Source organism: Aquila chrysaetos, chromosome 13 (assembly GCF_900496995.4).
Source record: "Aquila chrysaetos chrysaetos chromosome 13, bAquChr1.4, whole genome shotgun sequence".
NCBI lineage: Eukaryota > Metazoa > Chordata > Aves > Accipitriformes > Accipitridae > Aquila > Aquila chrysaetos.
In genome coordinates this window covers 4,647,999-4,675,650 of record NC_044016.1, presented here as the reverse complement: position 1 = coordinate 4,675,650, position 27,652 = coordinate 4,647,999, and the positions used below count along the sequence as shown (strand labels likewise).

The 27,652-nt window shown below is 40.3% G+C and overlaps 1 protein-coding gene across 1 annotated transcript in view; it reads left to right on the top strand.

Annotated features, from left to right (window-relative positions):
- The window catches only part of ALK (ALK receptor tyrosine kinase), a 320,524-nt gene that overhangs the window by 134,034 nt on the left and 158,838 nt on the right, over positions 1-27,652 (top strand). Inside the window, exon 4 of the mRNA XM_030035063.2 lies at positions 13,205-13,406. Coding sequence (XP_029890923.1) covers positions 13,205-13,406 — 202 coding nt within the window. The remainder of the gene's footprint in view (positions 1-13,204; positions 13,407-27,652) is intronic.

Genomic DNA, 27,652 nt, shown 5'->3' with positions numbered 1-27,652 from the left:
TTTAAAGACGGCATGGGTGGTTTCCCAGAAGTACCTTAAATTCACTCTGCTTACTTTTGACTTTCATCTATACCCATATTGCATGAAACACTGCACCAGTTTACCATAATGCATCAGTTTCTGAAATGAGGTGTTTCTACTAGTGCTTCACTAGGAGGTAAGTCATCTATTGTCAGAGTGAAAAGCTGAGCTCAAGGACAGTTGTGTTAAGGTAAGCTGTCCCCACTCATGGGCCAGATCTCTTTGGGCTCCTAAATCACTTCTGTATCTCTTGCACATGCTGTCTGATGTACCTGTTTGTTTCAAAAGTAACATTTACTGTGTTTTTGCTCCGTAGGGATAAGCACTGGGAGGCATTTAGGGCTTAGTGCACATATAATGAGACAGCACTGAGGTCAAAATCCACTGTGTATCTGCAGTACAGGAACCACACAAGTTACATTTACACCACGTCACCAAAATGTCTTGCTTCAGTACTGATAATAGTAATGGCTTTGTGATGAGGACTCACTGAAACCATCAGCTGGAATCACTGTGTCAGGCAGAGCCAGCTTCTAAACTCGAGTGCTTTCCTGGGCTGTGTAAAATCCATGTTATGAGCCACAATCCATTTCCAATTCACCCTGCCATCCAGTCCTTGTTTTGTTATCTCCAGGCTAAAACTAGAGTAGGGAGATAGTCTTTTAATAAGACAGTAGTTCTCTCAGTCTACAGCCAACAGAAAACAAATAGAATGGAATTTCTCATTTATGCTATAACTTAGGGAAGTGAAAAGAGGATGGAATAATTGTAACCAAGATAGATACACAAGTCATAACCTTCTTAGCATAACTATGCCTGTTTCTAGAAAATTAGAATGTCAGTGAGCTAAAGGTAATTTGTTCAGGATGCCAACAGAATGATAAGTCTGACTATTTTTTTCTCTCATTAGGTAGTTTCAGTAAGACTGATAAGTGAATGTAGATGATCAGAAGAGCCTTGTACCATTTTGCAGATACACCTCCACCCATCTCTCCCCCAACAATAATATGACTTCCTCAGTTTGATTTTTGAGGCAGAAATGCTTGGTAGGGCTGTGATGACATTTCAGAGATGTTTAAGTACTCTTTTCTGAGTGTTCCATGAAGATGACGACTCCTATGATGTATAACAGTTAGTGCTGTTTAATTTAATTTCCTGTAAAATTTCTCCATTAGAGCTAGGCTTTGTGCTGTCCAAATTTGTTATTTTTTAAGATAAACATTTATCTCTTGAGAAGTAGAATTGATTTAAAAGGCATACTGAAGGTAGGATTACAACATGTGAGATGATTGGCATGCCCTGTTCAGTGGGCAGGTCTCCTGTGGCTGTGGGCGGGTTTTTTTTAGAGCAAAAGAGCTGTACAGTTGTTCATCCATAATGTTCACTGAGAGCTTGAACTTCTACAATTTGTACTCATGTGAAACCCACATTGAAACCCCATGGGTATTTGCCTGCAAGAAGACTGGAGGGCTTGGTTGCTTGCGCTGGAAAAAGCAGTGTCCTTATTATTTCAGTCAGTTCGTTGTATTCAGAGCCCAAAAGTGATAGGCAGTTTGCAGAATAAGTAAAGAAGAAATGGCTCTTCCTCAGCAGAAATGTAATTTTTAAGTGAATCGCAGTGCAATCACAGTAGGAATAGCAAACTGAAGAGAAGAGACAAGGCACAGGAATTATGGTTTCGTGTTGTAGCAAAAATATTTTAAGGTACATGTGCTTTAATGGTCACTGTTGACAGAACTGAAGCTCCTGTTTGTTTCCTTGTGTGCCGTTGTCACTGTCTGTCCATTCATAGCTGCCAGCTGTCTTTTCCCTCATTCTCTTGGACTCTTTGGTGCAGCGACTTTCAAAGGTATTCTCTGTAAAGAGGTCTAGCCTTCAGTGAGACTCCTAGGCCCTGTAAAACAAAAAAAGTATTCAAAATGATCCTTTGGTCTTCCTTGGTACACATTAAAGCATTTTTAGAAGGAGATGACAACACAACCTAGTGACAGATGATACTGGGAAGGTGGAAGTACTCAGTGACTTTCTTTTGCATTTACAGGCCAAGACAGCCCCCAGACCTTGGCATGTAACAGTATGGTTTCAAGAAAGGGACAGGCAGGATTGGGAGAGCACAAAGTTAGGGACTACTTAGAGAACCTGAATGCATTCAGATCCCAGGGACTGGGTACACCCAAAGGTGCTGTATCTAAAATCTGTGAGAAATCACTGTAATTGGAGGAGGTCCTTGACAACTGAAAAAGATTAGTAATATGTTCATTTCTAAGAAGGGCAAGTGGGAGGACTTGGAGAACTATAGGCTGGTCTGCCTCATATCAGTCCTTAGAAAGAACATGGAGCATGTCCTCTTGGACTCTATTCCCAAACATGTGGAGGACAAGAAAATAATTGGGAACACGTAGCATGGATTTACCCAGGACAAATCATAATTCACCAGCTTGGTGTCCTTCTGCGTCAAATGTGTGAGCAAAGGAGAAATCATGGATGTATTCATCTTGACTTCAGTAAAGCTTTAGGCACTGTCATCCCCAGCATTCTCATGTGGGAGCTGAGGAGGTCTGGGTGGGTGAGCAGCCTGTTGGGCAGGCTGAAAACTGGTCGGACTTTTGAGCTCAGAGGCTAATAGTACTTGGTGGCTTCGTGCCCAGTGGCAGCCAACACTGAGCAGAGCTGACCCCAGGCGCCAGTATTGGAGATGGTAGTGCTCAGTATTCTCATCCATGACCTAGATGATGAGACACTAGTCAAATTTGTAGATGACCCTCAACTGAGAGGAGAGGGGGCTTGGCTGATGCAGCGAATGGCAGAGCTTTGCTCCAGAGGGACCTTGGTAAACTTGGGGATTGGGCTAACAGGAGCCTTGTGGAGCCACCAGGATTGAGCAGCTCTGCCCTTGGAACAGGACCTGCTGGTGCAGCATCCCCCCCTGGGAAGCAGTGGCCTGAGTTGTCCTATTGAAGAGCACCTGCAGGTTATGGAGGACCCAATCCATCACAAATAGGGTAGGCAGCCATCCAACCCCCAAAAAGGCAGGAGGAAGGCAGCCAGCATTGAGAGAAGTTATTATCCCGGCCTCTCAGTGGTGGCAAGGCCACACCTGGGTTGCTGTGTCCGGCCTCGGCTCTCCTTCCCAGGTCAATGGGGATATGGAGAAACCGGCAGGGCCCAGTGCGGGCTGCCTGTGTGTTCAGGGGCCCACAGCACATACGCCCTCAGAGAACTGGAGGGAGCTGGGCTTGGTTAGGCTGGAAAGAAATGTCTGAGAATTGAGCTAGTAGTGGCCTACAACCACCCCGTGGAGCGGTACAAAGGAGGTAGAGCCAAATACTTCTCAGCCGTAGCAGATGATACAAGAGGCGGTGGTGACAGTTTGCTGTTTGGGAGGTCCAGGTCGGACTTTAGGATAAAGACTTTCACCAGGAGTGAGGTGCAGTACTGGAACAGGTTACCCAGAGAGGCTGTCAAATCTCCATGCCCAGAGGCTTTTGGGACTTGGCTGGACAAAGCTGCAGCTGCCCTTGTCTAGTGTTGGTGATGGTCCTGCTTGGAGCAGGACATGAGATGGAGACCTGTGGAGGGGTCTTCCACATCATGTGGTTCAGTGATCCCATTTTAAAACAGTGACAGCAGTGGGCAGGCCATTTCCCTCCTTCCAGTTGAAGGCCCTCCAGAGGCCAGAACTGAGACCAGATAGCTGGAGTCCAGTCTGTTGAGATCTGATCTCACCACGACACGTAGCCTTCATCTGAACCACACTTCTTCCTTCACCTGTGCCACTATCTCTAGAATAGAAAGGAGAATCTGTTTTATTTCATGAACAAGGTAGATCATGTAGAGTTTTAATTAAAGAGCTAACTGCAAGAAGCAGATGAAACCAGTTCTTTCAAATGAATGTTGCCATAATAAATAATATTGTTGGCAGTTGAGCAGTTCAAGCTACTAATTCTGTGTGATGCCTGATTTTACTGCATTAAGGAGGCAAGCCCCTCACTTTTGTGCTATCTTTTCCAATTTGAAAATGGATTTTGAGAGTCCTGAGGTTTAATCAGTTCATGTTTGTGCAATGTTTTGAATTTATAAAAGGCTATCTAAATGTGAAGTTTAACCGTGTTGTTGGAGAACACTTTTTGTAAGTGATCTGAAGGCCTAGGGAAAAGTCATTATGTGTAAGCTCCTGGACTTCTGTCCTATTTCATTGATTGCCATGTCATTTTTCAGCATGTCTGTCAACGTTCAGAGAAGCTCTAACCCATTGTCAGACCTAGGGGAAAGGGCTGTTGTCCCCTCACTTGTCTGCTCCTTTACAAGTGGTGTGTGGGTGAATGTTGCTTTTTTCCTATAGATGAATGTCAAGTGGGTTTTTTGAATCAGCAGAAGGAAAACCAGCAGCCAGTGTAGTTTTCACAGGAAAGCAGAGTGGTCCTCAAAAGATTTCTTCCACCTGCATTTCCTTCCATCCTATAATTGGTGTGCCAAGGCACTCTTCTCCCTTTTTGTCCCTGCAGCAATAACTTAGGAAAGCACAGAAAATATGAGGAAGCTCTGGAGCTAAAAGATGAGTGGAAGGGGGTCTGCCAGACAAAACTAGCATGCAGAATTGATAGTGCAGAACTGGTAACTGAGTTACTGAAAGGCAGGGTTGGGATGAAAGTGGAGTGGAGGCTAGAGATGGAGGAAGGATGGCAGAGCCTCAGAATGGGCAGAGATGGAGGAAGGATGGCAGAGCCTCAGAATGGGCAGGGATTTGGTGACATGCTTTATGCTGTCAGGCATTCAACAAGCTCTAGATAGGATCATCACCTTTCCCAATACTTTTGGGGAAAGTTGGCCAACTAATTGTCTCCTGGTATTGTGTGCATGGATGTACATGTATGTATGTAGAGGAGAGGCTGACAAGGACAGACTAAAATGTATGAGACATTAAAATACACCATCTCCTCAAGATTTATCTTATTTATGTTATCTGTGGACCAATTTCATGATTCTCCGATGGTCTGAGTTACGACGCTTGTGCACTTAAAGCTGACATAATGGCAGCCTCTATGTGATGAATGTAATCCTGGCACAGAATGAAAATGGAGGAGGACTACACCAAATAGATTTAATTATGCGCCTTCTCTTGTGACTTTTCTAGTTCTTCAGGGGAATAACTCAAAGTAGTTGCTACTTGTTTAATGTGGTCTCTGACATTACTGAACTGTGAGTTGTTGCAGTACCGGTTCTGTTCCAGGCACGCTTCTATTCAGGCACTTGTGCGTCAGAGTATTGTCAAACTTCTTAATTTTTAAGCTTCTAGCCTCCTGAGTGTAATCGAATAAGGACACTTGAGAGCAAAGCAGCAACTAGAGGCACAGCATTAGGCTTCCTTTCACACCCTCCCCTTAACTACTGCTCACACTGTGAAGTACTGAACAGGCGTTCTGCCGCTCTGTTTTTATTGACAGAACCAGCTTCCTCTTAGGTTTCCCTTTAGGTCTGTCTGTCTGTTTTGCTCACAATGACAGAAAATTTTCCCATCCTCTATTCTCAGAACAGAGATCTCAAAAGTAACTTGCCATTCGCCTCTGTCAGCAGCAAAAGAGAAGATGCATATTGGTTAATCAGCTGTGGAAGGCTGAATTATTTAAACACTCTTTTGTGATTCTCTAGGAAAGATTTTAATTTCAGCATTGAATTTTAAGTTTTTAATTAACTAACTACTTTTTTCAGTTCAGTGCTTTTCAGCTGGGAGCAAACACTGCTGAGTCATTTAGGAATTGGGCTGTAACAGCATCTGGCTCTAGCTCCCATTACGGAAGGCAATACCTGGAGCTTTTAATTGTTTTCTTCTTCTTCCTTCTGACTTTCCTTATGAAAAACTGGATGTAAAATGCTTTGTGAGAAAAACATCTTTTATTGTTGCCTATCTAAAGTGTAAGTAGTGTGATGGGATTCAGCTTTTCATATGGATATGCTAGGGATTGTTGGAATTTAAACTGATAAATAATAATAAAGTTTTATAATAGCGTTCCTTTGGACTTCAGCTCACACACTACACCTGAGTTTAGGGAAGCAACGGGAAACCTGTAAAAGAGCTGTGTGAAGGTCACTGCTAGGAGATTGCTCCCTCTGTGTGTAAGGCTTCAGTGTTGCCTTTAACAGAACAGGTAAATTAATAAGGAAAATTTCTGGGACTGGAGTGTGAGAAAAGGGAGGACTCCTGTCTTTCCTAACTTTAAGGTATGTTTCTATAGCACTGCTGCAGTTCCCAAGGATCACAGTGAATACTGGTTGTTTGAGGGAGAAGGTTTTACATGAGTGAAGTCTTTGCATTTAAGAGAAATCATATGGGGCAGATCAAATTTGCCTGATGCCTCAGTGAGAGGACAAAATTTGACTTTATTTTGCTTTGATGGATTATTGGCCTTCCTCTATATTTAGGAAATGAAAAATACTTGAATAGGAGGTAATTTTAAAGACCTTTGACTTGCAGATCTCTGCTCTGATACCAATCTTGGCCACATGCTAGTTGTGGCCAGTTTGCAGTTGTTTAACATCTGCCTTAACTTGTCTATTTGTGAAATGTATTACATGCCCACGAGAGTTAGTATGAATTCATTAGCATTTCTGAATTGCTCTTGCATCATCTAGAGAAACGTGCTCACATACCTGCTAGGTATTAGAAGTGAAATCCTGGTTCTATTTAAGCTAATAGTAAGAACTCTTATCGACTTCAAAACAGGTAAGATACCATCCAATTACTGTAATTAGATTGTTAAGAATTGTTCAGCCTCAAATTCTGTAATAATTCAAAGGCTGTTACCTTCATGAATTTTAAGTCAGATGCGAGTATAGTATGTTGCAAATCTTCTGGTGCTTATGCAGTCACATTGCACTCAGCACTGGAGACTATTCACATTTTTAGCGTTCAGCACATTTTGGAGCCTTGATAAGGCAATTAGAAAATCCATAGAAATAAGCCTAGAAAATGTATAACTATCTTTTCTTAATGTTGTCATTCAGGTAGTGCCCAGTTCCTCCATGGCTTTTACCAACTACTGAGCTCCTGCTATGAGAGTTTTGTTTGAATAGTTAATTTGGAAGTTAAGTGTAAAATGGAGAATCCAAAGGCCAGCTCTGTGGGATGTTTTGTGATACCAGTGGAAACATTCTCTCCAGTCAGCATCTCCGAAGACCATAAAACTTGATTTAAATTTTTTTTTTCTACTGTATAGTCCCCAACAGACATTGACTGTTAATAGTTTTTACAGCTCTAATTTAATCTGGTAGAGTATTGAACTTGTATGTGAAAGGTAATAAAATCCTTTTAGTAGGAAGATGGAGTTTATGTTCAGAATAACAATCTATCAGTTTTGCAAAGGATTGTTAAATTGCTGCTTTATAACTGTGATCAGATTAACTCAGCCTAGCTGTGTTTTGAGCCTTGCTTTTCAAGAAAGTAAGTTAAAATAACAAAACTATGGCCTTTAGTTATTAGGGAAGAAATCTGCTTGAATTGGCATGGGGACACTTTAATTTGTATCAGGTATCTGGATGCCTGCTCTGTGTGTATTATTGGCTTGGGTGTGTTGCTAAATATTATTTTCAAATAATGTGAACTTCCCTCTTCATGAATTCTAATGCATGCCACTTTTGTAGCTGATTTTGATGTCCCATTGCGCTGTTTGATGTCATGTCTTTAGGATCTTATTTGATTGTGTGATATCAGGTGTACAAGAACATCTCATGCTGGAAATCCTAGGCGTCAGGTGCAAGCTTAAGAGTTGCCTCTATGTGTTTGTCCCAGAACAGCTGGTTGCTATTTTCTGCAGTGAACACTTTCCTGGAGAACCTTGTTTTCCATTGTAACTTCTTGGGCTGCCATCTTTTGGGGCTGCAGCCATCTTTTCTAGACTGCTGCTTCAGAAAGGTCAAAGGACGCAATAGCGTGCACTGACCTCACAGAGCATCGTGAGGTTGTTTAGTAGAAGAACCTGACCTGGCTCTGTACTGCGTTTAACCTGAGACTGACTAGGAAGGATTTAGGGTATGAGTAGTTAGCAGGGTGCGTTTAAAGCTATTGGGTAGCTATCAGATGACCAGCTTTTAAAGGGGCTAGCAGTAGGATACTAAGTTTTGCCCAGTTCCTAGGGCCAAGTGATGGCTCTGTCTTTTGACCGTCTCAGGGTTGCCTCAGCATTCACTGGTATGAGTTTCAGATGTTTTGTGCCTCCGTATCAGACAAGGATGTCGGACCAGAGATTGTAAGAATGAGCTTTGTTGCTGGTGTGGTTTTGAGTTGTAGTCTTCCCAGTCTATACCTCTTAATTTGAAAACTTTTTTGGGCAGGTGCTTTATTCATAATATATCTGCACAAGCATAGTATATTAGCATCAGTTTTCTTGTTTACAAATATCTGTGTTACTTCATTAGTCCTGAACAGTGCAACTTGAAGCTGTCTTCATCATCTCAAAAACATCTTGTTACTAAGCTGATAAGCCATCCTTCCCTTTTTGTGACATGAATGTTAAAATGTTGTAAACAAGCTTCCAAAGGATCAACAGCAATTTTTCATTCAGGATATATTAATTTGTCTTGTAATATTCCTTTTATGTCAACTGCAATAATTCCTTGTGCTTAAGCATAAATATCTTTTCATGTGTGTTTGTCTGACGTGACAGCAAGTTGCCAGAGATGTTATCAGACACAACACTTGAGGGTGAGTAAAACCATTGCATTATGACTGCAGGTGTTAAAAAAGTAGGGAAAAATATGATTAGAAGCTGAGTAGTATTGGTAGGTTTCTCCCACAGTTTGTGAGTGTTTAGGGGGAATGTGGAAAATAAAGTATTTGCATTTAGACCAGGAGTTTCTGAAACACCACAGAGCAATAACAGCTAGTAGGGTTTCTGTGATATAATGCAAACACAGGAGTATTTAGTGCAAAATACTGGATGCTGTTCCCTCTGCAGCCACAGGGTTCTGCATAATGATGATGAATGAGCTCAGGACCCAGGAAGTGCTAAGTGCTTGGGTCTGTGGCTGTATATCTAGTTACAATGTGATTATTTTAACTGCATCTCTTTAACATCAGCATTGAGCTGTGCAGCCAGAGTCTAATTTAAAACCTGTAGCGGAAGATTCCTGAAATGACTCATTGGTGAACATCTTTCTGAAAAGCGAATAGACCCTTCAGAGTCCTGAGCAGTAGAACATGACACTGGCAGCATGTACCATGAAGGGGCCTTTCATCTCAGCTTATATGCTTTGATATCTAAATAGCAGCAGAAGTTTGTTTGAAGCCACAGTCCTTTTTCTAGCTATTCACCCGGTAAGATCCCAAGAGCCTGCTTAGAGCTGTGAGTTAATAGGAGAAAATAAGAGCAAGGAAATAATGGCTGGAACCTTAGAGTCTTACTGGTCTACACAGTGATCTCAGATAGAGCGTGCCACAGGGATTCCCTCCCACTGGAGGGAAGTACAAGTGAATATATAGCTTCTAATTTTGCCCATAAGATCCATTAGTGTGAAACAGAATATTGTTCTGTCCATTGGCGTGGATAGGAAATCGATCACCATGTGATCTTGTAACTCTTTCTAAGTAGCGGTCTCTAATCTGATCCTGGAAATGGTGCTCATGTTGATTCCATGGGAGGCCATCGCATGAAACAGCAGCAAGCAGTGACTGAGAGACTGTGCCTTTGAGGGAAGGGAGAAGTATAGGGATTTGTGTTCAAAATGTATCATTTCTCAGTTCAGACACGTTAATTATTCCTTTGTGGGGTTTGACGCTATTGATTTCAGTAGCATAAGTCCTGTCAACTGTAATGAAAGAGGATTTGGGCCACTGTCAGCGGGTTGTTGTCTTTGTGTATGTGTGTGTATGTATGTAGTTGACTGACAGGTATGTCATGTATGCTTTGGAGACAGCAAATTCATGAAGTTGGGTTTGTCTGAATTGGTGTTTCGAGTTTATTCCTTATGTGGAAAAGAGTATGTACGATGTTAATGTACACTATAGGTGTGAGGCCCGGTTACTATAGGAACTCACAGGTCTGCTCTGTAATCAGCAGATCTAACTTCTAGTGCATGAACAGGAATCTTCAAATTCTGCTCTGTAACAAAGCCTCTGTGCTTTCTGTGTGGTTTCATAGCAAGTACCACTCGTTTCAACTTTGGAAATGGTTCCAATAACACCAAATGCGGCTCTGACAGTTCTTTCCTTAGCACTTACGGACTAGACAAGCAGTAAGAACAAAAAGAGAACACTGCAGCAGACAGGGAAGTCACCCATGAGATGGTTGAGCTTCCAAAACCAAGAACAAAGTTACTTTTATTCTCCCCTTTTTTTTTTTAAAAGAAAATTAAAAAAAAAAAATTAAAATATTTTTAAAAAGGTAATCTGTCATAGCCCTAGTATTTGCCTAGTATTTGCCTAGTATTTAGGTAGGGGATCTCCCCAAAAGTAAGTACTAGGAGGACATTTCTGACAAGACTGGTACCAGTGGTGAGGCCAACACAGTATAATGGCCATGTAATGGCCATGTCCTTCGGAGTGATTTTCTAGGCACCGCTTCACAGCAGCGTAGTGCGGGGCTGTTCCTCCTAGCATCCTGGGAGAGTTTGCCGGGGTAGCCCCCACTGTGGCAAAATTGTATTCCTTTTAGTAATATAATTTAGTAGGTAGAACTGGCCATGTGATGAGTAATAAGCCATAATTGCAACGTGTGAGCCCTGTAAATAGAGAGTAGAAATATAAAAGCCAAAACAAAGGAGGTTAGTGACTATCTCACAAATTTGCTGTAACAGCTAACCTTGTCTACTACTAGACTTCACTGATGTTTCAAACCTGGCCCCAAGTCAGGGCTTAAGAGGGACTATCCTTGGAAGCTCCCTTTATTTAGAACCACTGCAAGGAAAGAAGGAATGAGAGCTGCCTTTGTTTGTTTGTTGTTTTTAAAATCTGGCTCCCTGTTGCAAGGCAGTAAGATGAGCAAATGGCTTTTGCACCTGGCAAGTTACCATCAGCAATTACTGCAACGCTTAGTGTCTTTCTGCCACCAGCGGAAGTCTCTTTGCTCCCTTTCATGTCACAGATTTCAGTGTTCTTATGGGGATGGTACAATTAAAGCCACAAGATTTAGTGCTCTAATTCTCTTTTGTTTGCAACAAAAGGGAGAGACAGGGAAGGATGATACATGTGGCTGGGTTTTCCTTTCTATTTTACTGACCAGCAAAAATACTGTGTATATATAACTGTGACAACAACAGAGTTTGTTTAAACTCATCAAACCATTCTGTTAGTAACTGGATTAAAGGCTATTATTTCACATAAAGGAATCTTGTTATTAAAAAAAAAAAATGCTGTGACTACATTTCACTCCTCTCTGTTTACAAACCTCAACATCTGAGCAGGCTGTACATTATGTATTTCTGTGTGTTTCTTTCAGTACAAATGTTTTCTAGTTTTAGATATGTCATTAATGTGATGCCAATGTCAAGAACACTGTTTGTGACAAGTATGTCAAAAATGCTGCTTGTGATAAATGTGTGTATGGGAGGGAAACGTGGTGGTTGACAGTAATCCAGGTTTCATTTTTAGCCCTTCCATTATTACCCTGTGTGCGACCTGAGATGAATTGCCAAATCAGACTTTTTCAAAGGGGACATCTGTGAGCCTGAGCGCAATTCCCGTGTTCTAAACTGGCATCTGACAGTGAGATATTCAAATTTGAGCTCTTGACCCTTGGTTCAGTGGAGAGAAATGGGAACTACCAAGGGACAATTCACCAGATCCATTTTAGGATGAGGTGAACTACCACAGGAACTCAGAATGGCTGGTTTGCACCTTGTGGTCCACAGCTCAGACACCGAGGTGAAGGCAAGCAGGATCCGTATGTTGCCCCTCCACAGGATTTCTTGGACACCCTGGAACTCAGCTGAGCCATGCTCAGTGATGTGGAAGGTCATTCCTCTGAAGATTCAACCTTGGTATTTTCTAAAACAAGCTGCTGCTCCTGCTAAAATTCATGCACACTTAAAAAGAGGTTTAAATTACAGCCCTGTTGAGCCTTAGTTTCTCCTTCTATGAAACTAAACTGTTCATCAGATCTGCATGTTTTAAGTATTAACGGACAGGCCTTATTACTGGACGCTCCAGGAATTGAAATCTCATTGTCTTGATTGTCTGACCAGTCTTGCTAGAATCTGTGGAATATCACAATTTTTCTTGCTTCAAGGGTTGGTCCTTTTCATTTACTTAACTGCACCTTTCATTTGCCAACTGTGCACCCCAGTGTGCTTGCTCTGTGGACAAATTGGTAAATTGGTCAGCTGCCAAAAGGAAGTAATTTGACTCACCTGAAATGAGCAACAGTGTGATGAAAATACATTGACTCAGTCCCATTGGATAAGCCTCAGATTGTATTGAATTAGAATTAGGACAAGGGAGTCAATGTACTGGATCACAATGAAATGTTTAATGTGGATTAGCTGCATATAAAATTAATACATTAGAATGAATTGTGGAAGAAATAAAATTATGTCAGGCCTTTATCCTGACTCTAATGACTTAAAAATGATGCACTCTTCTGTTCATAGAAGAGCAAAAGTAAAGCTATCGAATTTGTGTTCTTCATTTGGGTGAGAAAAATAGATTTAAAAAAAAAATAAAAAAAATCAGAGCTGTCAAATCAGGATCCCACTGAACCAAGGCCATAATGTTTGGGTCTGGACCATACCTGAGAGGTTACAGAGATGAGGATGAAGTCTAGCAAGGATAGGTACATGAAAGCAAGATTCTAAACCTAAAACTCCTTAATCACCTGCCTGAGCTTAATTTTGGAAGTCTCTTGGTTGATTGAGTTTTATTGTTACTGTTTATTATTTTTTCCCTGCCCTTAATATTTATGGCTTTTTCTACTTTATGCCTTTTCTTGTGGGGGTTAAATCTAAATGTAATCTTTGTTTTTGGACTATCCAAAGGTGAGTTGAAATATTGCCTGTCCAGGAAGATCTTAATGGGTTTAATACAAAATGGGCAAACTTTCCAAACAAGTTGGCAAAGATAATTTTTGACTGGCAGGTATGGAAGGGCTGCAGAGTGAGCTGTGGCATAAAAATTACAAGTATTCATCTGCACTTTGTGAGGCTTTTTGCGTTTTTTTTTGTTCTTAATGCTTTCTTGTTGCCTCATCTGTTCTAGGTTCATTTCTGTTTCTCAATGCATCAGAGAGGCCAAGCCCTGTCATCCTGAGCCCTTGGCTGAGAAGCAGCAGTGACCAATGCATAGTTCAAGTGGCTGTTTATAAGTTTTACCAGCAGAGTGGAGAATATATTGCTCGTGTCCTTCCCATTGACGAAAGCAGAAGTGAAATCTTATCAGTGGAAAGTCCAGAGAAACATGGGTAAGTCTCATCCTCTCATTTGACTCACAGCTTGAGTTGAGAAGAATCACGTGATTGTGCAGCAGTACAGCCACAAAATGCATGCTGCATGTCTAGTAAGGGGAGCAGGACACCACACCGAGTAGATATTTGTCTTGCATGGGTCTAAATTATTGTAGAAGCTGGAGATTGGTGCTTATTTTATTATACGAAGCATCAGCAAACTACTGGATCCATGTAACAGTGAGTGTCTAAGTCAACATCATCTTTATTCTCAGTGCTTGCAAGTACAGACATAGTGTGGATACTCGTCCTAAGTTTAAAGCTTTTCTGTCTAATTCGTTCTATCTGATTTCTTTTTACTACTTCTTTACCCAAGTATACTGTTGGGCTTATAATATCTACTGAGTCTTTGCAGTTTCATGTGTCTGCATACATTTTAAGTTTTGTCTTGCATTTGTATTTTTTTTTAAATGCCGTCTCTTGTCAATAAAGCAGTTCAGAGCTACTGCCAGAGGAGGAAAGCTTTTGATCTTTCAAGGGTGCAACTGTTTGAAATGTTTTATCCTCTTTGTGCAATTAATCTTAATTGTTGATGATGTCTTAATTTGTCAGACTTCCTGTGCATTCTTTTAAATTTTGGTTAGCAGCAAAACAGCAGGAGCTGAACGCAGTAAATATTTCAAAATGCTATAGTAGTGGAGTAACTTAGAATTGAATTTGGATATACGTGAGGCTAATGTTCTACCTGTTCTATATACTGATTTTTTTTTATTTTTTACTTCTGCTGTGAAATGTGTGTTAAGAAGCATAATTTTTACTAAGCATCTCAGATGTTCTTTGTTTTGGTGTGATAGAGAGTTTCTAATAGCAAGTCCTGCTGGCTTGTGCTTGTAACAAGATGTGATTATCTGATTACTGTCTACAGTAAATTCTGTGTTTTCCAGTAGCAAAAGGAGAATGCGCAATAAAGAACCTTACAGGAGATAACCTAACTCATGGAAACAGTTTCAATAGTTGTAATTCCCGTATAACACATGGCCTATAAAAGTGAGGAGGAGAGCTTGTGTGTGGATCTAGCTCATATTTGGTTCCAACAACATCATCCAAATTGTAAATTACTGTTGATGTCTGGGGAAAGGTAATTAGGGGAGCCGCAGCAGCTGTCTTCTTCCTTAGCTCTTTGCAAATGCTGTGCTCTATGTCACAGCTAATAAACATGCTTTGTGCAAAGTGCCTCCTGCATTGGCAATGCCGCTGTTCCTTGGCACTTGCAGGGAGTACTGCTGTGTGTAAAATGCTTTGCTGTGCGGCATGGAGAAGCTCTAGCTTGGATCTGTGGGCAGGCAGAACTCACCAGGAGGACAGGCAAGTGCCAAATGTAAGGAGCCTTGAAGGGAAGGGAAGGATCACTTTTAACTACGATAACAAATGCCTACCTTTGCCATCTGCTGGAGACAATATGGACTACTTAGCTGTGTGTTGCAGATGGAAATTGTCACCACAGTAAAGAGGGTCTGTGCTTTTAAAGAAGGTGGTTTTTGTTGTAGCTTGGCTATCCCATACGCTTGCAAGAAGTGTAGCACATATACTCTGTGTGCTATAAAACTTTGCAGTTGGAGCAACTGGCTGGTTCATTTTTCCCCCTCCGGTCTTGTCTCTTCACTGTGAGAGGTAGTAGCTCTTCCCCCAGCTCAGCAATGCAGAAAGGCTCTGATATTGTGCCCGCATAAATGTCACAGGGATAGTTAAGTATCTACCCACAGACTGCAGCCACAGATGATAGGGTAGCAGTTTGTTATCATTTGCCCTGAACCTTCAGTCCAGGATTTATGAGTGCTCCTCTGCCCTTTGTTTGGAGCAATAATATTTGATTATCCCAGCTCTGATAATAAAACATGGAAATCTCACTTTTGTAAAAATCTTCTTTTCTTTGAATAGGAATCAAGAATAGCTGATCAGAAGTCAAGAATAATTCAATAAAGTTCTTAAATGAACTAGCAATCCTACAGTGGAAATCTGTTCTGTTTAATATTTTATTTTGTCTTGGAAATTGCAAAGAATTGTATTGTTTTGTAATGAATTCTTTGACCATGCTATAACCAAATGATTTCTAAAATTTTATAGGGATTTTAGCTCTAGGCACAAGGTAATTGAATTCCTCAGTGATAAGCCAGTGCTAGAAATAAAACCACTTTAAAGTTTCACAGGTGACACTTCTTTGAGTCTATGCACTTTATATATTGTTTTGCAAACAAGAGGTGTAAAGTGTGCGTAGTTCCCTGTGACTTACATGTGCAGTAGTGAGTCCATGCCATTGCTTAAAGTCAAGCTCATAGCAGGATGAGTATGTTTTATTGAAATACGCACCTGAAGGGTGGTGAAGCAATAAATTAATTCCAGGGTGCATTTTCTCATATCTTGAACTATGCACAGTGTCAGTATCTTTTTACCTTTTTTTTCTTTTCCTTTTTAAACCGCATAACCTGAATTACATATATTAATATCTTACAAGGTCTTCATAGTTCACCTACATTTACAAGAGAAAAAAGTAGATGCTGTCAGGTATTACTGTTTCATTCAGGGTGAAAGCATGCAAGCAAAGGTTTCGGTTGACAGCACTTGGAGCTGATTTTAAGTAGAATGTATGTAAAGCTATGAAATTTGATTAGTTAGGTAGAGACAGCATAGCACCCAATGTTTATTTGTTACCAGGGTTCAACTGTGTTGTCTTTGCGTGCAAAATACCAGGTGTGATTTCAATGGATATTCAGCACACATAAAGACTCAAAGGCAGAACTAGTGATGTTCTGTTTGCTCCTCTGGTCTCATTCTCTCTAGAAAAAAACAGCCCAAGCCTGTGGACTGTGGACCAATTCCATAATGAGACATAGTCATGACAGAAATTGTTGTGTGGAAGATGCATATTTGTTTTATTTTCTTACTTGACATATTTCTCTGCAGCTGATCTATTGCACGTAGGAAGAAAGCTAGCTAATTTTAAGACGCATTACATAGCAGTAGGATAGACACCAGGAAGAATATGCCAGAAGTGATAGCTGTGAATGGTTCCTGAGTGATGAAATACCAGAGGCTGGCAAAGTAATGCTTGTTTTGTATTATACAGAAACTTTGCCAAATACAATAATAACTCTTCTACATAATATTTGCAACAGTGCTTACCACTCAGAAGATAATTATGTCCTTGTTTATCAGTTCAACAGAATTGTATACCTTTTAATATTTTTTAAAGAGCAGAAGGATCTTACTCTGTATTTAAGCTATGGATTTTGGAACACCTTTGGTTAGACCTTCTCTAATTTAGTTCCTAAGCAATCAGTAAGACTCCTCTATGGGGAACAACACCTTACTATATTCTGTTAGAATTAGATTTGTTGCATGATAGAGTTTCTAGATGATCTGGCTTTGTGGATGTGTTTTTGATATGGTTAGTCTCTTCTGGCATCTCTTGCAATTCTGTTGTGTTTCACGAGCACCTGCAAATGATACAGGGAGAGAATCAGTGCAGTGTTATCAATCCTCTGTAATGGCAGAAGAGTTCTTAAGATTCCTGCCATGGAGCACAGCACTTGCTGATTTATCCCAAAGGCCACTACGTGTGGGTACTGTCTTCTGCTGTTTTTCTGCTCCCATGGTGCTGTATGCAATCCTTTCTTGTTGCTGTTTAATGGACTTTTTTGTGTTACTGGAGGTGAGGAGGCAGCAAGTACATTTGTATAGCATATTGGTCGTTCAGCAAAGCAGAGTTGCTTCCACAATTTGAATGTTGACTTCTGGGTGCTGGTCAGACTGTCATTGAGGCCACTTTTCATGTCACCTCTTACTAGTTTTCCTATCTGTTAAATTTATAATTATAAAGCTAGTAAGATTGTAAATGTGCTCTGTAGAGTGGGGAAAATCGAAGGACAACTTGTCAACAAGGTCAGAGTTTGTCATACAGGATTGATTTTTATTTCTTTTGATCTTTGTATTTCGGAGAAGTTAGAGTTGGGCAAGGACAAAAATAGCATTGTTCATTTTAATTATCATTACTATTTTACATCTCTACTTGCACTATTAATGGTAAATTGCAGTATTATATACTATATATCAAACCAAACTTTTTAATAAGCAAATGACAGCATAACTTCAATTTGGTCTTTCATTGTTGACTTCCCTCATCACTAATTCCATAATCATATTCTTGCCCCCCAAAATAATGTAACAAGTGGATCTTAATACTGTTCACATGACTGAAGGTAATTGTGGCCTCCCTGAATAGGGGAGGCGGGGAAGATCCTCAGATGAGCTACTTCAGCAGGAATACCAGGATGCCAGCCTTGTTCAGATGTAGATTGAAAAGATAAGATTTGAACTACTGGATTGAATTAACTTCTGACATCTATCACACATTTCCTGCTTGAGCTGGGCACGCTGCCTCTTCTGTCGTGTTGCTGCTTTTTCTCTATAGAAGAGAGCAGGGTAGTTTCTCTTAGATATTCTTCTGTGCCTTTTTAGATTGTAATTGCTTTATGTTAGTTGGTGTCATGGTGTAACCCCAGCCAGCAGCTAAGCACCACGCAGCTGCTCGCTCACTTCCCCCCAACACAGTAGGATGGGGGGAGAGAATCGGGGAAAAAAAGTAAAACTTGTGGGTTGAGATAAGAACAGTTTAATAGGACAGAAAGGAAGAGAATAATAATGATGATAATAACAATAATAAAATGACAATAATGATAATAAAAGAATTGGAATATACAGAACAAGTGATGCATAATGAAATTGCTCAGCACTCGCCGACTGATGCCCAGTTAGTTCCCGAGCAGCGATCTGCTCCCCCTGGCCAACTCCCCCCAGTTTATATACTGGGCATGACGTCACATGGTATGGAATACCCCTTTGCCAGTTTGGGTCAGCTCTCCTGGCTGTGTCCCCTCCCAACTTCTTGTGCCCCTCCAGCCTTCTTGCTGGCTGGGCATGAGAAGCTGAAAAATCCTTGACTTGGTCTAAACACTACTTAGCAACAACTGAAAACATCAGTGTGTTATCAACATTCTTCTCATACTGAATCCAAAACACAACACTATACCAGCTACTAAAAGGAAAATTAACTCTATCCCAGCCAAAACCAGGACAGTGGGACTTTGTGTCTTCCTATGAATCCTTGCAACACTTTAGAGGCAGAGGGAGATTGAGGCTGTGGCACTGTCAGATCAAGATGATCTGTTCTGTCACCCCACACTTAGGGGATGTGGACTGTGGAATCCCTGCATAGAATTGTTGGTAATGAACTATACATCTTTGACTTAAGCATACCTATACAAAGCACATAAAATTACTTTGCAAGCCATATGTGATTTCTGAGCTGTGAGTAGGACCTCTAGACTAGTCTAGAGCCTTAACCAAACTTGAGATTCATCTGAGGACTTTTGTTTAAAAATGTGAAGTAAAAGGTGTCTCTTAAATAAAACCCAAGATCTGAATGTGCATGCATGAGCAAGGAAGCCATAAAATACTACTACTCTGTATAGCCAGTACTTTAGTAGGTAAATGTATATTTCTGCACAAAGCACTTCCAACAGAGAAAGAGCACCTGTTTTTGAAGGTTACTACAAATCATGATAGGCTATTCCCTTTCTGGCATCTACAACTTCACTCGAGATTGATTGCGTTGATAGATGTCAAGAAAAATATACGAAGGAATCGCTAGCATCTGTCACATTTGACCTTGGGGCTTGAAGTCTGAAGGTTATTTCTTGTACTAGTGTTGTTCTTTTTCTTGTTCTTTCTTTTTTCTTTTCTTTTTTTCTTTCCAATCGCTTCACTAGTCTGTCTCACAGACCATGGGCTTAGTAGAAGGACTTTACTTTCTTGGAAGCCTTTAACCTTAAAAGTACCTTTCTCAAGTTAGTGGTAATATGAATTTGCTTGGCTTTTTTTGTGGATAGGGGTTTTTTCCTCCTTCTCTTTGAAAAAACACTTTGTTTTGCAAATGCCTGGACTACGATATAAGAAGAACAAAGACCAAAGTATGTGTATTTGGGGTACTTCATATGGGCACTTAAACTCATTTTTAGGAATCAAAATATGTCTCAAAAAATTTGCAGCACATTTTACTCTCAGAGAATCGTAAATCAGGAGTTTAAGTCATTCAGTCTAAACTATACATTTGAGAAATTCAGGTAATCCGGGAAAATAATCTGGATTTATGGATTCATTAGAAACTAAGCTCTCCTGCCTTGGTGGCCAGACACCACTAATCCTTACTTTTAGAGAGGAAACTTCAATTGTTCCAGACAGAAAATTAGCACTTAAACTTATCCTGCGCTGTTATCCACTAGGCAACTTTTAGTCCCTTTCAGTCTGTCAAATTAAATGCAAAGAAAGAAAAAGACAAAAAAAAAAGATGTTGGTGTCTCTTTTCCCCCTTCCCTTTTCAAAAGATACTGTCCTTGATACCTGTGAAGAATCAGTCCTTTTCATAGCAGGTGCTTGTATTTGGAAAAAAGTTTTTCATCTCCACCTAACAAAACCTTGGTTCTTTCAGTATGTCGAGTCTAGATCTGAAGAAAGCTTTAACTCTGTTGGTTGTGGCACCTTGAGGAGTTCATTCTTAGTTTGTTTTCAGTTGATGAGGAGATATAAATCAAAACCCTTCAGAATGTGTAAGGTGAAATGGAGCCCTTCAAAGCTTTATGAAACTGTATGAACCTGATACAGAAATGTCTGCAGATGTGGAAAGATTGTTTTCCCATTCCACTTGAGTATTAGATTATGTAGATTAAGTTGTCACTTCAGCACCAGAGGTAGGTACATGTCTATACACTTCTGCCCTAAACTTCCTAGTGGTTTTGCTGCTGCTGAAGTGCCATGTTGTTTCCTGAGATAAACTTGGATCCTTTTTGTAGATTTTATGCAGCATTGGTTTGCTTTAGAGTGTGCCTTATTTTTGCATGTAACTTCAAGTACAACAAAGCAGTAGCTTCAAACTGCTCAAGAAGGATTTAGTGTATTGTCAATTGAGATTGTACTGTAGTGGTTTATTTCCTCTTACAGACATGTATATGGAAGCGAACTATTTATTACAAAGAATGATACATTAATATTACCAGAAACTGAATTTTGCATGGCGTTCACTATTGTGGTATACCATATTGTGAAGCAACAGTATTGTATGACCTCTTGAACCAACCAAAGCCAACCAACATAAGTTCAGTAATGAGTAATTGCAGTTACTTTTGGTTTTTTTAGCAGTTGATTACAGTCCCAATCAAACTGATTGGAAATGAGTTTGGGGCAGTAGAGGGGGGGGGGAATGCTCTTTCTTGTTTTCTAATACATGTTATCAGACAGTTATTAGGTGGCGGTGCTGCCTATTATTGATGTTTGTCAGATTCAAATGCAAACGGGAAGGCCAAAGTTGTGTAGTCTACTTCCAGTTACAATTATAAAAAAGGACAGGGGGAAAAAAAAAACATTTTAAAGTTGAAATAAAAGCATCAAATGAGGAAAATTTTTGTCAAACATATAAAAATTTGGCTTACTACAGAAGCAAATGACTTGATATGTAGAGAATGGAAGAGTAGATGAAAAATAAACTTATTTTTTTCAGGGTAAGTGTTCAGTTTTATGGATATCTAGTGGAGTAGCCTTTTTGGCTGCTTTTAACATAGTGCTGAACACACTGTAGTGGAGAAGGGCTAAGGTGGTGAGCTGGATGCCCAGTGTGCATTGGCACAAGGATCCTTGTGGCTTCCCAGATAATCACAGCACCTGTTGGTGACCTCCTTGGGCTCTGGGAGCTGCTTCTGTGCATGAAACCCCACAGGCTGGCACATCTGACCCTGTAGAAATGATACCAAACTGACTGTGGTAGCAGAGTTGGGGCACCCTTAACACTGGCTGGTTTGGCTATTTGTTCTTTTGAAACTAAAGATTCCTTAATATAAATTATTTCTTACATGGCTGAAACAATTCCTTCAGACCACTCTGAGCAACCTAATCCAACTTTTATACTGTCCAAATCCTGGGCACAAAAATCTGTCATCTTAAACCTTTATATGTTGTGTCCTTCAACATTATTTGCAGGCTCCTCTTTTCTGGTTGTTATGCTATTCTCACTTTCCAAAGTCTGGGTTGGTTTTCCGCCCCACCCCTTCTTCATTCCTTTGTTTCCCTTGTTTTATAGATCTCATTTTCCTCTCTACCTGAGGTGGCTTCTTCAATTTTTAAGTCATCCCAAACTAATCTTTACAGCCCCATGTTGACGCTAGCCCATGTTGCACTTCCTATCAGTGTAGACGAGCCAGGATGAATTTCAGTTTCCTAAAACCTAAACAAGCAAACAACCCACCACACATAGACACACCACCCAGCCTCCTCCTCCCAAGCACGCACACACACTTCATTTTGTCATCTTTCTTTTCTTCATTTAGGTGTCCCTTCTGCCATACAGAATTGCAAGCAGTCTCTTTAGGATCCTTTGCTACATAGCGTCCAAGTATGCTTTCCCACAGCCAAAACGCTTTCAACATTTGTTTCCAGAGACTAGGCAACACGACTCATTCATATTGCCAGCCTTGTTTCTAGTTATTTTTCTGCTCCCCTCAAGCTAAGCTCTCTGTCATTCTGCTGTTGGCAAAGCTATATAACTAGCCTGTGGTATAATTGCTTTCTGTATCTCCTTCTTACTTTTGACCTTAAAAACCTTCTGAGTTCTCTGCAACCTCCTCCACGGCTGTCCCACCTTGGAGCGTGGCTTTGTCATTGTGCGCAATTTCCTTGGGGCTTTCCTTGCTAATGCTTAAGAATCTCCTTCTTATCCAAGGCAAATCTACCCTGCCGTAGTAAGTACTAGAGAAGATTTACAAGGTAGTATTCCTTCCTTCAAATTCAGCAAGAAATTATTAACTACGTGCTGGTAACCTTGCAAGACTTAAAAATCATGTCCTTGACCTGTTCAGCTGCTAAGACTGTTAGTGTAGTGGTAATGCAGTTGATTCTGCATTCTAAGCCACGTTCTCAGTTATCCCTCTTAAATTGTCTCAGTTCTGTTTCATGACTTGCACCACAGTGTTCAAGTCTGGTAGGGCAGCTTTGCACCCTCACTTTAAAGAACACTGTCTATATTTGCTGCCTCGCCAAAAATGGTGCCTTTTATTCTCAAGTACTGGTTAGTCAGGTGTTTTCCACTCCCAAAAGAAGAAAAAGAAGTCTGATAAACTTACCACTAACTTAAAATTTGCTTCTGTGTATTAAAAAGAAATCAAAGATTTATTCAACAGGAATTTGCAAGTTAATTCTCAATAAATTCCCAATTAGAAAATTGAAGGAAATGAAGGCTAAGAAACTACTTAAATTCTGATGCTCGCTGCGGTGGCAGAGGAGCTGGCTTAGGGTCCTTTTCAGTGATCAAGGAAAGTACTGAAGAGGCTTTCTTTCTGCAGGAATACAGCGAGGACTGCGGTGTTTGACACCGGTGTGAAGCACTTTGCAGAGGTTTTAAATTAAAACTCGTGTGCCATATTTGTTAAGTAGTATTGCTGATGCCTGAAAGCATTTTTCTGTCATTTTTCTGTCAAATAGCTACTTTTGTTTTGCTTTGCAATTTTATTGTTTTCTATGGCACACGTCTGGTACAGTAGAAATTATATTCCTGTAATAAAATACTGTCTCAAGGGCTCTTTCATACTGGCAGTGGCAAATCATTAATGTCAGCGGCTAGTCTGGCAAAACCATGGTTTTGGGTTGACACCAACACCAAAGGCACAGGTTTCAGACAGGGTTGTCAGATCTGCTTTATACACTGCTTTATACAGCTTATTTCTTGACTTGTGCACTGTGGCAGAAGGCTTTCCCACACACTGTGCTGGATAATACTTGTTCTTAAAATGAATCAATATAGTGAAGCCATGAACATTCATGGCTTGCATGGTAGCATTGTGGTATCTTATATACAGAAATGAACAGTCCTCCCCATCACATTTGAAAGTACTTGCCTTTTCCCTACCTTTTTTGCAAGGGTTGTGTTCATCTTATGGTCCATTCTTTATGGGCGTTGAGTTCTCCGAGTCGCTGAGTACAGTTGCCAGCTCTTTATAATGTCAGTCCGTAACCTTATGATACTTGTTGCCTCCTGTATCAGGCTGACTAAATATGATTTTCTGTTGGAAGTAGCAGCAGTGAAGTTTGTTTACTGAATGTAATTGGAGCTTTTCCTGATGATCCCTAGCTTGGCGTGCCATTCATGCTGATGGATTGGGGCCACAAAGACGCATAATGAAGTTCCTTTTGACAAGACAAAGTTATTCTAAACTGGGATTTAAACCAGCAGCACCATCTGCCATCCTTGATGAACTTTGCATGAGGATAAGACTGCAGAAGATCGGTGCAAATCTAAATCTTTCACGAAGCAATGAAGTTTTTATGACTCCATCTAGCAAGGAATACAAGCAGTAGAGTAAGTGAGACAAACACGGTTGTCTCTTGTATTCAGATCAGTGGCCAATTATTACGATGCTTTTGTAATAGAACAAAATTACACTAAGGGGAAGATTTTATCAAAATATTTACATTGAAATACTTTTTAATCAAGAAGCCAAATAATCTGATTTTCTTCAGCAGAATTAAAACACAAAGTGTAGAAAAACTTCCCCAGGCAGTGTGCTTGCTCAGAGATGTTAAGATAACTTTAGTTAGAAGATTGCTATCAGTGCATTAAATGTCATGGATGACCTGATCATTTTTAGGATGTTAAACATCCTAAGAGTGTCTAGCTAAATGTACTACCACACCAGAAAATAAAAACGTGAGGTGATCCATCTGGATATTGTCTTAGTTTGAATGGAGACAGTGTTCTCAAATGTAGCAACTGTTTCTTGTATTTCTGCTCCTTTCCTTCCTAAATGCCGGGCTTTCAGGAGGCTGTGGTGTGGAAAGTATAGGCTATTGCATTTGACAATTCAGATCCATATCAAAACCATGATGATTGCAATTTGTTATTATTTCATGCCAGATGAGCTATTCAGAGGCTCGTTTCTTAGAGGTCTCTAGATAACATCTGACACAAGTTGCTTTCCTTGTTTTTTAAAGCCAGTTGTCTGGGAACTTGGGCTCCTTTCATTCCTTTAGGCAATTTCTCCAGGTCAAGGCTGGGGCATGTATCTGGACTGTTTGAAAGGGAATTGACTGCTCTTACTATTTCTGTTTTAGATAGGTGATTTTGATTGCCAGTATCAAGGCAGTTGCAGTTGACAGTGCCTAGTAAAACAGCCCCCTTCAAACAATGAGAGATACCATCAACTTCAATGTTTATCAACAGACCACTATCAATTTTTTAAATGTTTGGTTTTTTTTCCAAGAACATCTTGCTTTTTTTTCACTTATTGCTTGGCCACAGTATTCTATTACAAAAGGAAAAAAAAATCCTATATAATTTTACTGACTTCTTTCCTTAATAATTTGAAAACAGGGAGAGTGGTGGTGTCTTGGACAACAGAAATTCTGTCCTTCCATCAGCTCTTTTATCTCTTCTCACTTATTCCCAGGGCTCACTTGTTCACTGCTCCCTCTATCTCAACATACTCTTTCCTTCTAGTTTTTTCTTCCAGGCTTTTCTTCTAAACAGTCTTTCTAGCTCCTGAGCAGGTCTCATTCTCTCTCTCCTTTCATCTTCACTCCCTGTCTCTTGCTCCTGTCCTGCTTGCCTTTGACTTGGGTATATTTCTTCTTCACATGTTCTGGATCCAAAGGCTGGGGGAAGCACAGAGTAGCTTATTTTGCGTTCCCAGGTCTGATGCAGTCCAGGATGAGTGCTGGACACTTATGCAATTCAGCTGCCACTTCTGGAAGAAAATTTCTGCCAAGGGGACACAAACATCAGCTGTTAGAGGCTTGCAAACTGGCCTCATTGAGGTGAATTTTCACAGAAAGGGTCACGCGAATGAAGCAAGTGATGCTATAGTTCTCCAGCAGCATTTTCATCAACTGACGTGAAGGACTTTTAAAAACATTAAGACTCCGCTGAAGTAGGTGGTACTATACAGATGGACACAATCAAGCATTAAGGAGATATTCTAGCAGATCATTAGTGAGGTTGGTATTCAATAGAAGTGCGGCTGAGTGGCACTGCATTTATGGCATTATTTTTACTAGAAAAGTGCAGGTTTTAATGGGGAGAAATAACGTTGATGTCTGGGTTTTCAGAGTCAAAGGAACTGATTCCAGCAGAGTTGTTAATGTGTATCTCCTTCACCTCAGATGAGTGGCCTAGCACTGTTTGGGGAGCAGGCAAACACAGCGTGCACACAAAATCTAGATTCTGCATTTGTTGCAATGCAGAAACACTTGTAGGGGCAAAGTTAAGAGGAGGAAAAAAAAAACCTAAACAATTGTTCATAGGCTAGGAAAATTCTAGCTCTGCATCTGCTCCTGAGTCCTCATTATGAGCAGCACATGGCAGATATGTTTTTACCCTGCAGGGGACAGGCATTGCACATACTCTTTCCACATTCTCTTCCTCATGCCCCTCCCAGCTCTCCTTATTGCATTAATACTCCCCACTCCTAAGATACGGATGTCTGAATTGTGTCTAACTGAATTGTGAACGTTTCTTTCTCAAATTAATCACTATCCAATCCCAATTTCATGTGCCTTTGATGCCTGGTTTTAATTGCCTTAAAGTAGAAAGCTTCAATGAGCAGAGAAATTAAAATTGCAAAATCCTGATGGCTTTTTTTAGCCGAGTTGTTTGCCTCCACAGTCAGCTTGAATAGTATGGGTTTTGGTTGGTTGTTTTTGTTTTTTTTAAGTGAGTGAATATTTTAGTTTTCCATTTCTGACAGAGCCGCAAGCTTAACTGCAATGGATAGGCTACATTTTAGCTCCAGAACATGGAACGTGTTCTGCGTTGCCTACACTCTGGGAGAGATGTTGCAAGTCAGTGAAACAAGCTCTTCCTTTTGAAGCTGGACTTTACTTAGGAAGGAAACTGCCATTTGGAAAGATTGAAACCCCTAATATATATTGGAGTGTCAGGGATGTCATGGAGGGGGCAAAAGTGGGAATGAAGCGCATTGTATCCAACTGAAAAGCCAGAAGTAATTTCAGACAATTGTACAATTTCTTTTATCCGGAAATTGTATATTCCGTGAAATCAGAACTTTTCATGGGAAAAGTTAAGTTTTGATTAAGTGTTTTCCCTTAGGGCGAGCTAGATGAAATATTGGTTTCTTGGACTGACCCCAAATACCTTCTTAGCTATCTGTTCAGGATTACAGTGGATGTCATTTTGCTGCCTTAGTTTGTATGTCCTTTTTCACAGGGATTGTTCTTTATCCCTTTGATGAGACAGCATGTCTTCTCCAGCCACAATGTGGCATAGCATGGAAGTTGCATGACTTGAGGAGTATCATCATGAGCGCTGATGGGTAAACTCTTTACACAAGGAGTAACACCACCATTTGAGTGTCTGTGTATCTTTGTGCCATACAGGAGTATGGCATCATAAGGGAGTGCAATGGAATGATAAATTGACTCTGAGAGAAGTACTGTAGGTCAGCTATATAAAGCAAAGTAAAACATGCCGATAAATGAATATCCATATTTTGCCTTAAAATGCAACTGTGATGCTACTTTACAAATTGTTTGGGTTTTTTGAACTTAATGAAGTGTAATAGCAAAGGCAAAGGGTCCCATGTTTTCACAGACTTAAGAGTAAAGTTACTTTGTGGAGAAAAATCACCCTGGTGTAGGATAAGTTTATTAATTATTGAGTGAAAAAGAAGTCTGTCAAATTGCTAGATTTCAAATCTGAAATTTGTTGCCTTTTACTGATTTGTTTTATTTCTGGGACTGATATGACTGCTTTTTCCTAGTATTGACTTTTTCTTAGTGATTTCTGTTTGTAGTCTTCTGTAACAATTTATGCCATGATCGTGCTCAGGTTTTATCTACTGACTGATAATAGAGTTTGTTTTATAAACAGCATTCACTGTAATGTAACTGTTCAGTACTGGCACAGCAAGCCGCGGTAATAACTTCTGTAGGTTAATGTCATTCTTTACTCAGCTGTTGCTCGATTATCCATCAGAAAGTATCTTGTTTTCTGTTCCTTGCCTGTGACAGCCCTAGTGAGAGTGGTTTGGGTTTGTGTTTTTTTCAGCATTCAGGTGTAAAATGGATTTTGATGCCTTTTTACCTCAGAAAAGTATTTGAAACATCCTCCTGGAAAGTTCAGGATGTTCTTGAGGGGCAAAGACATAGCCTTT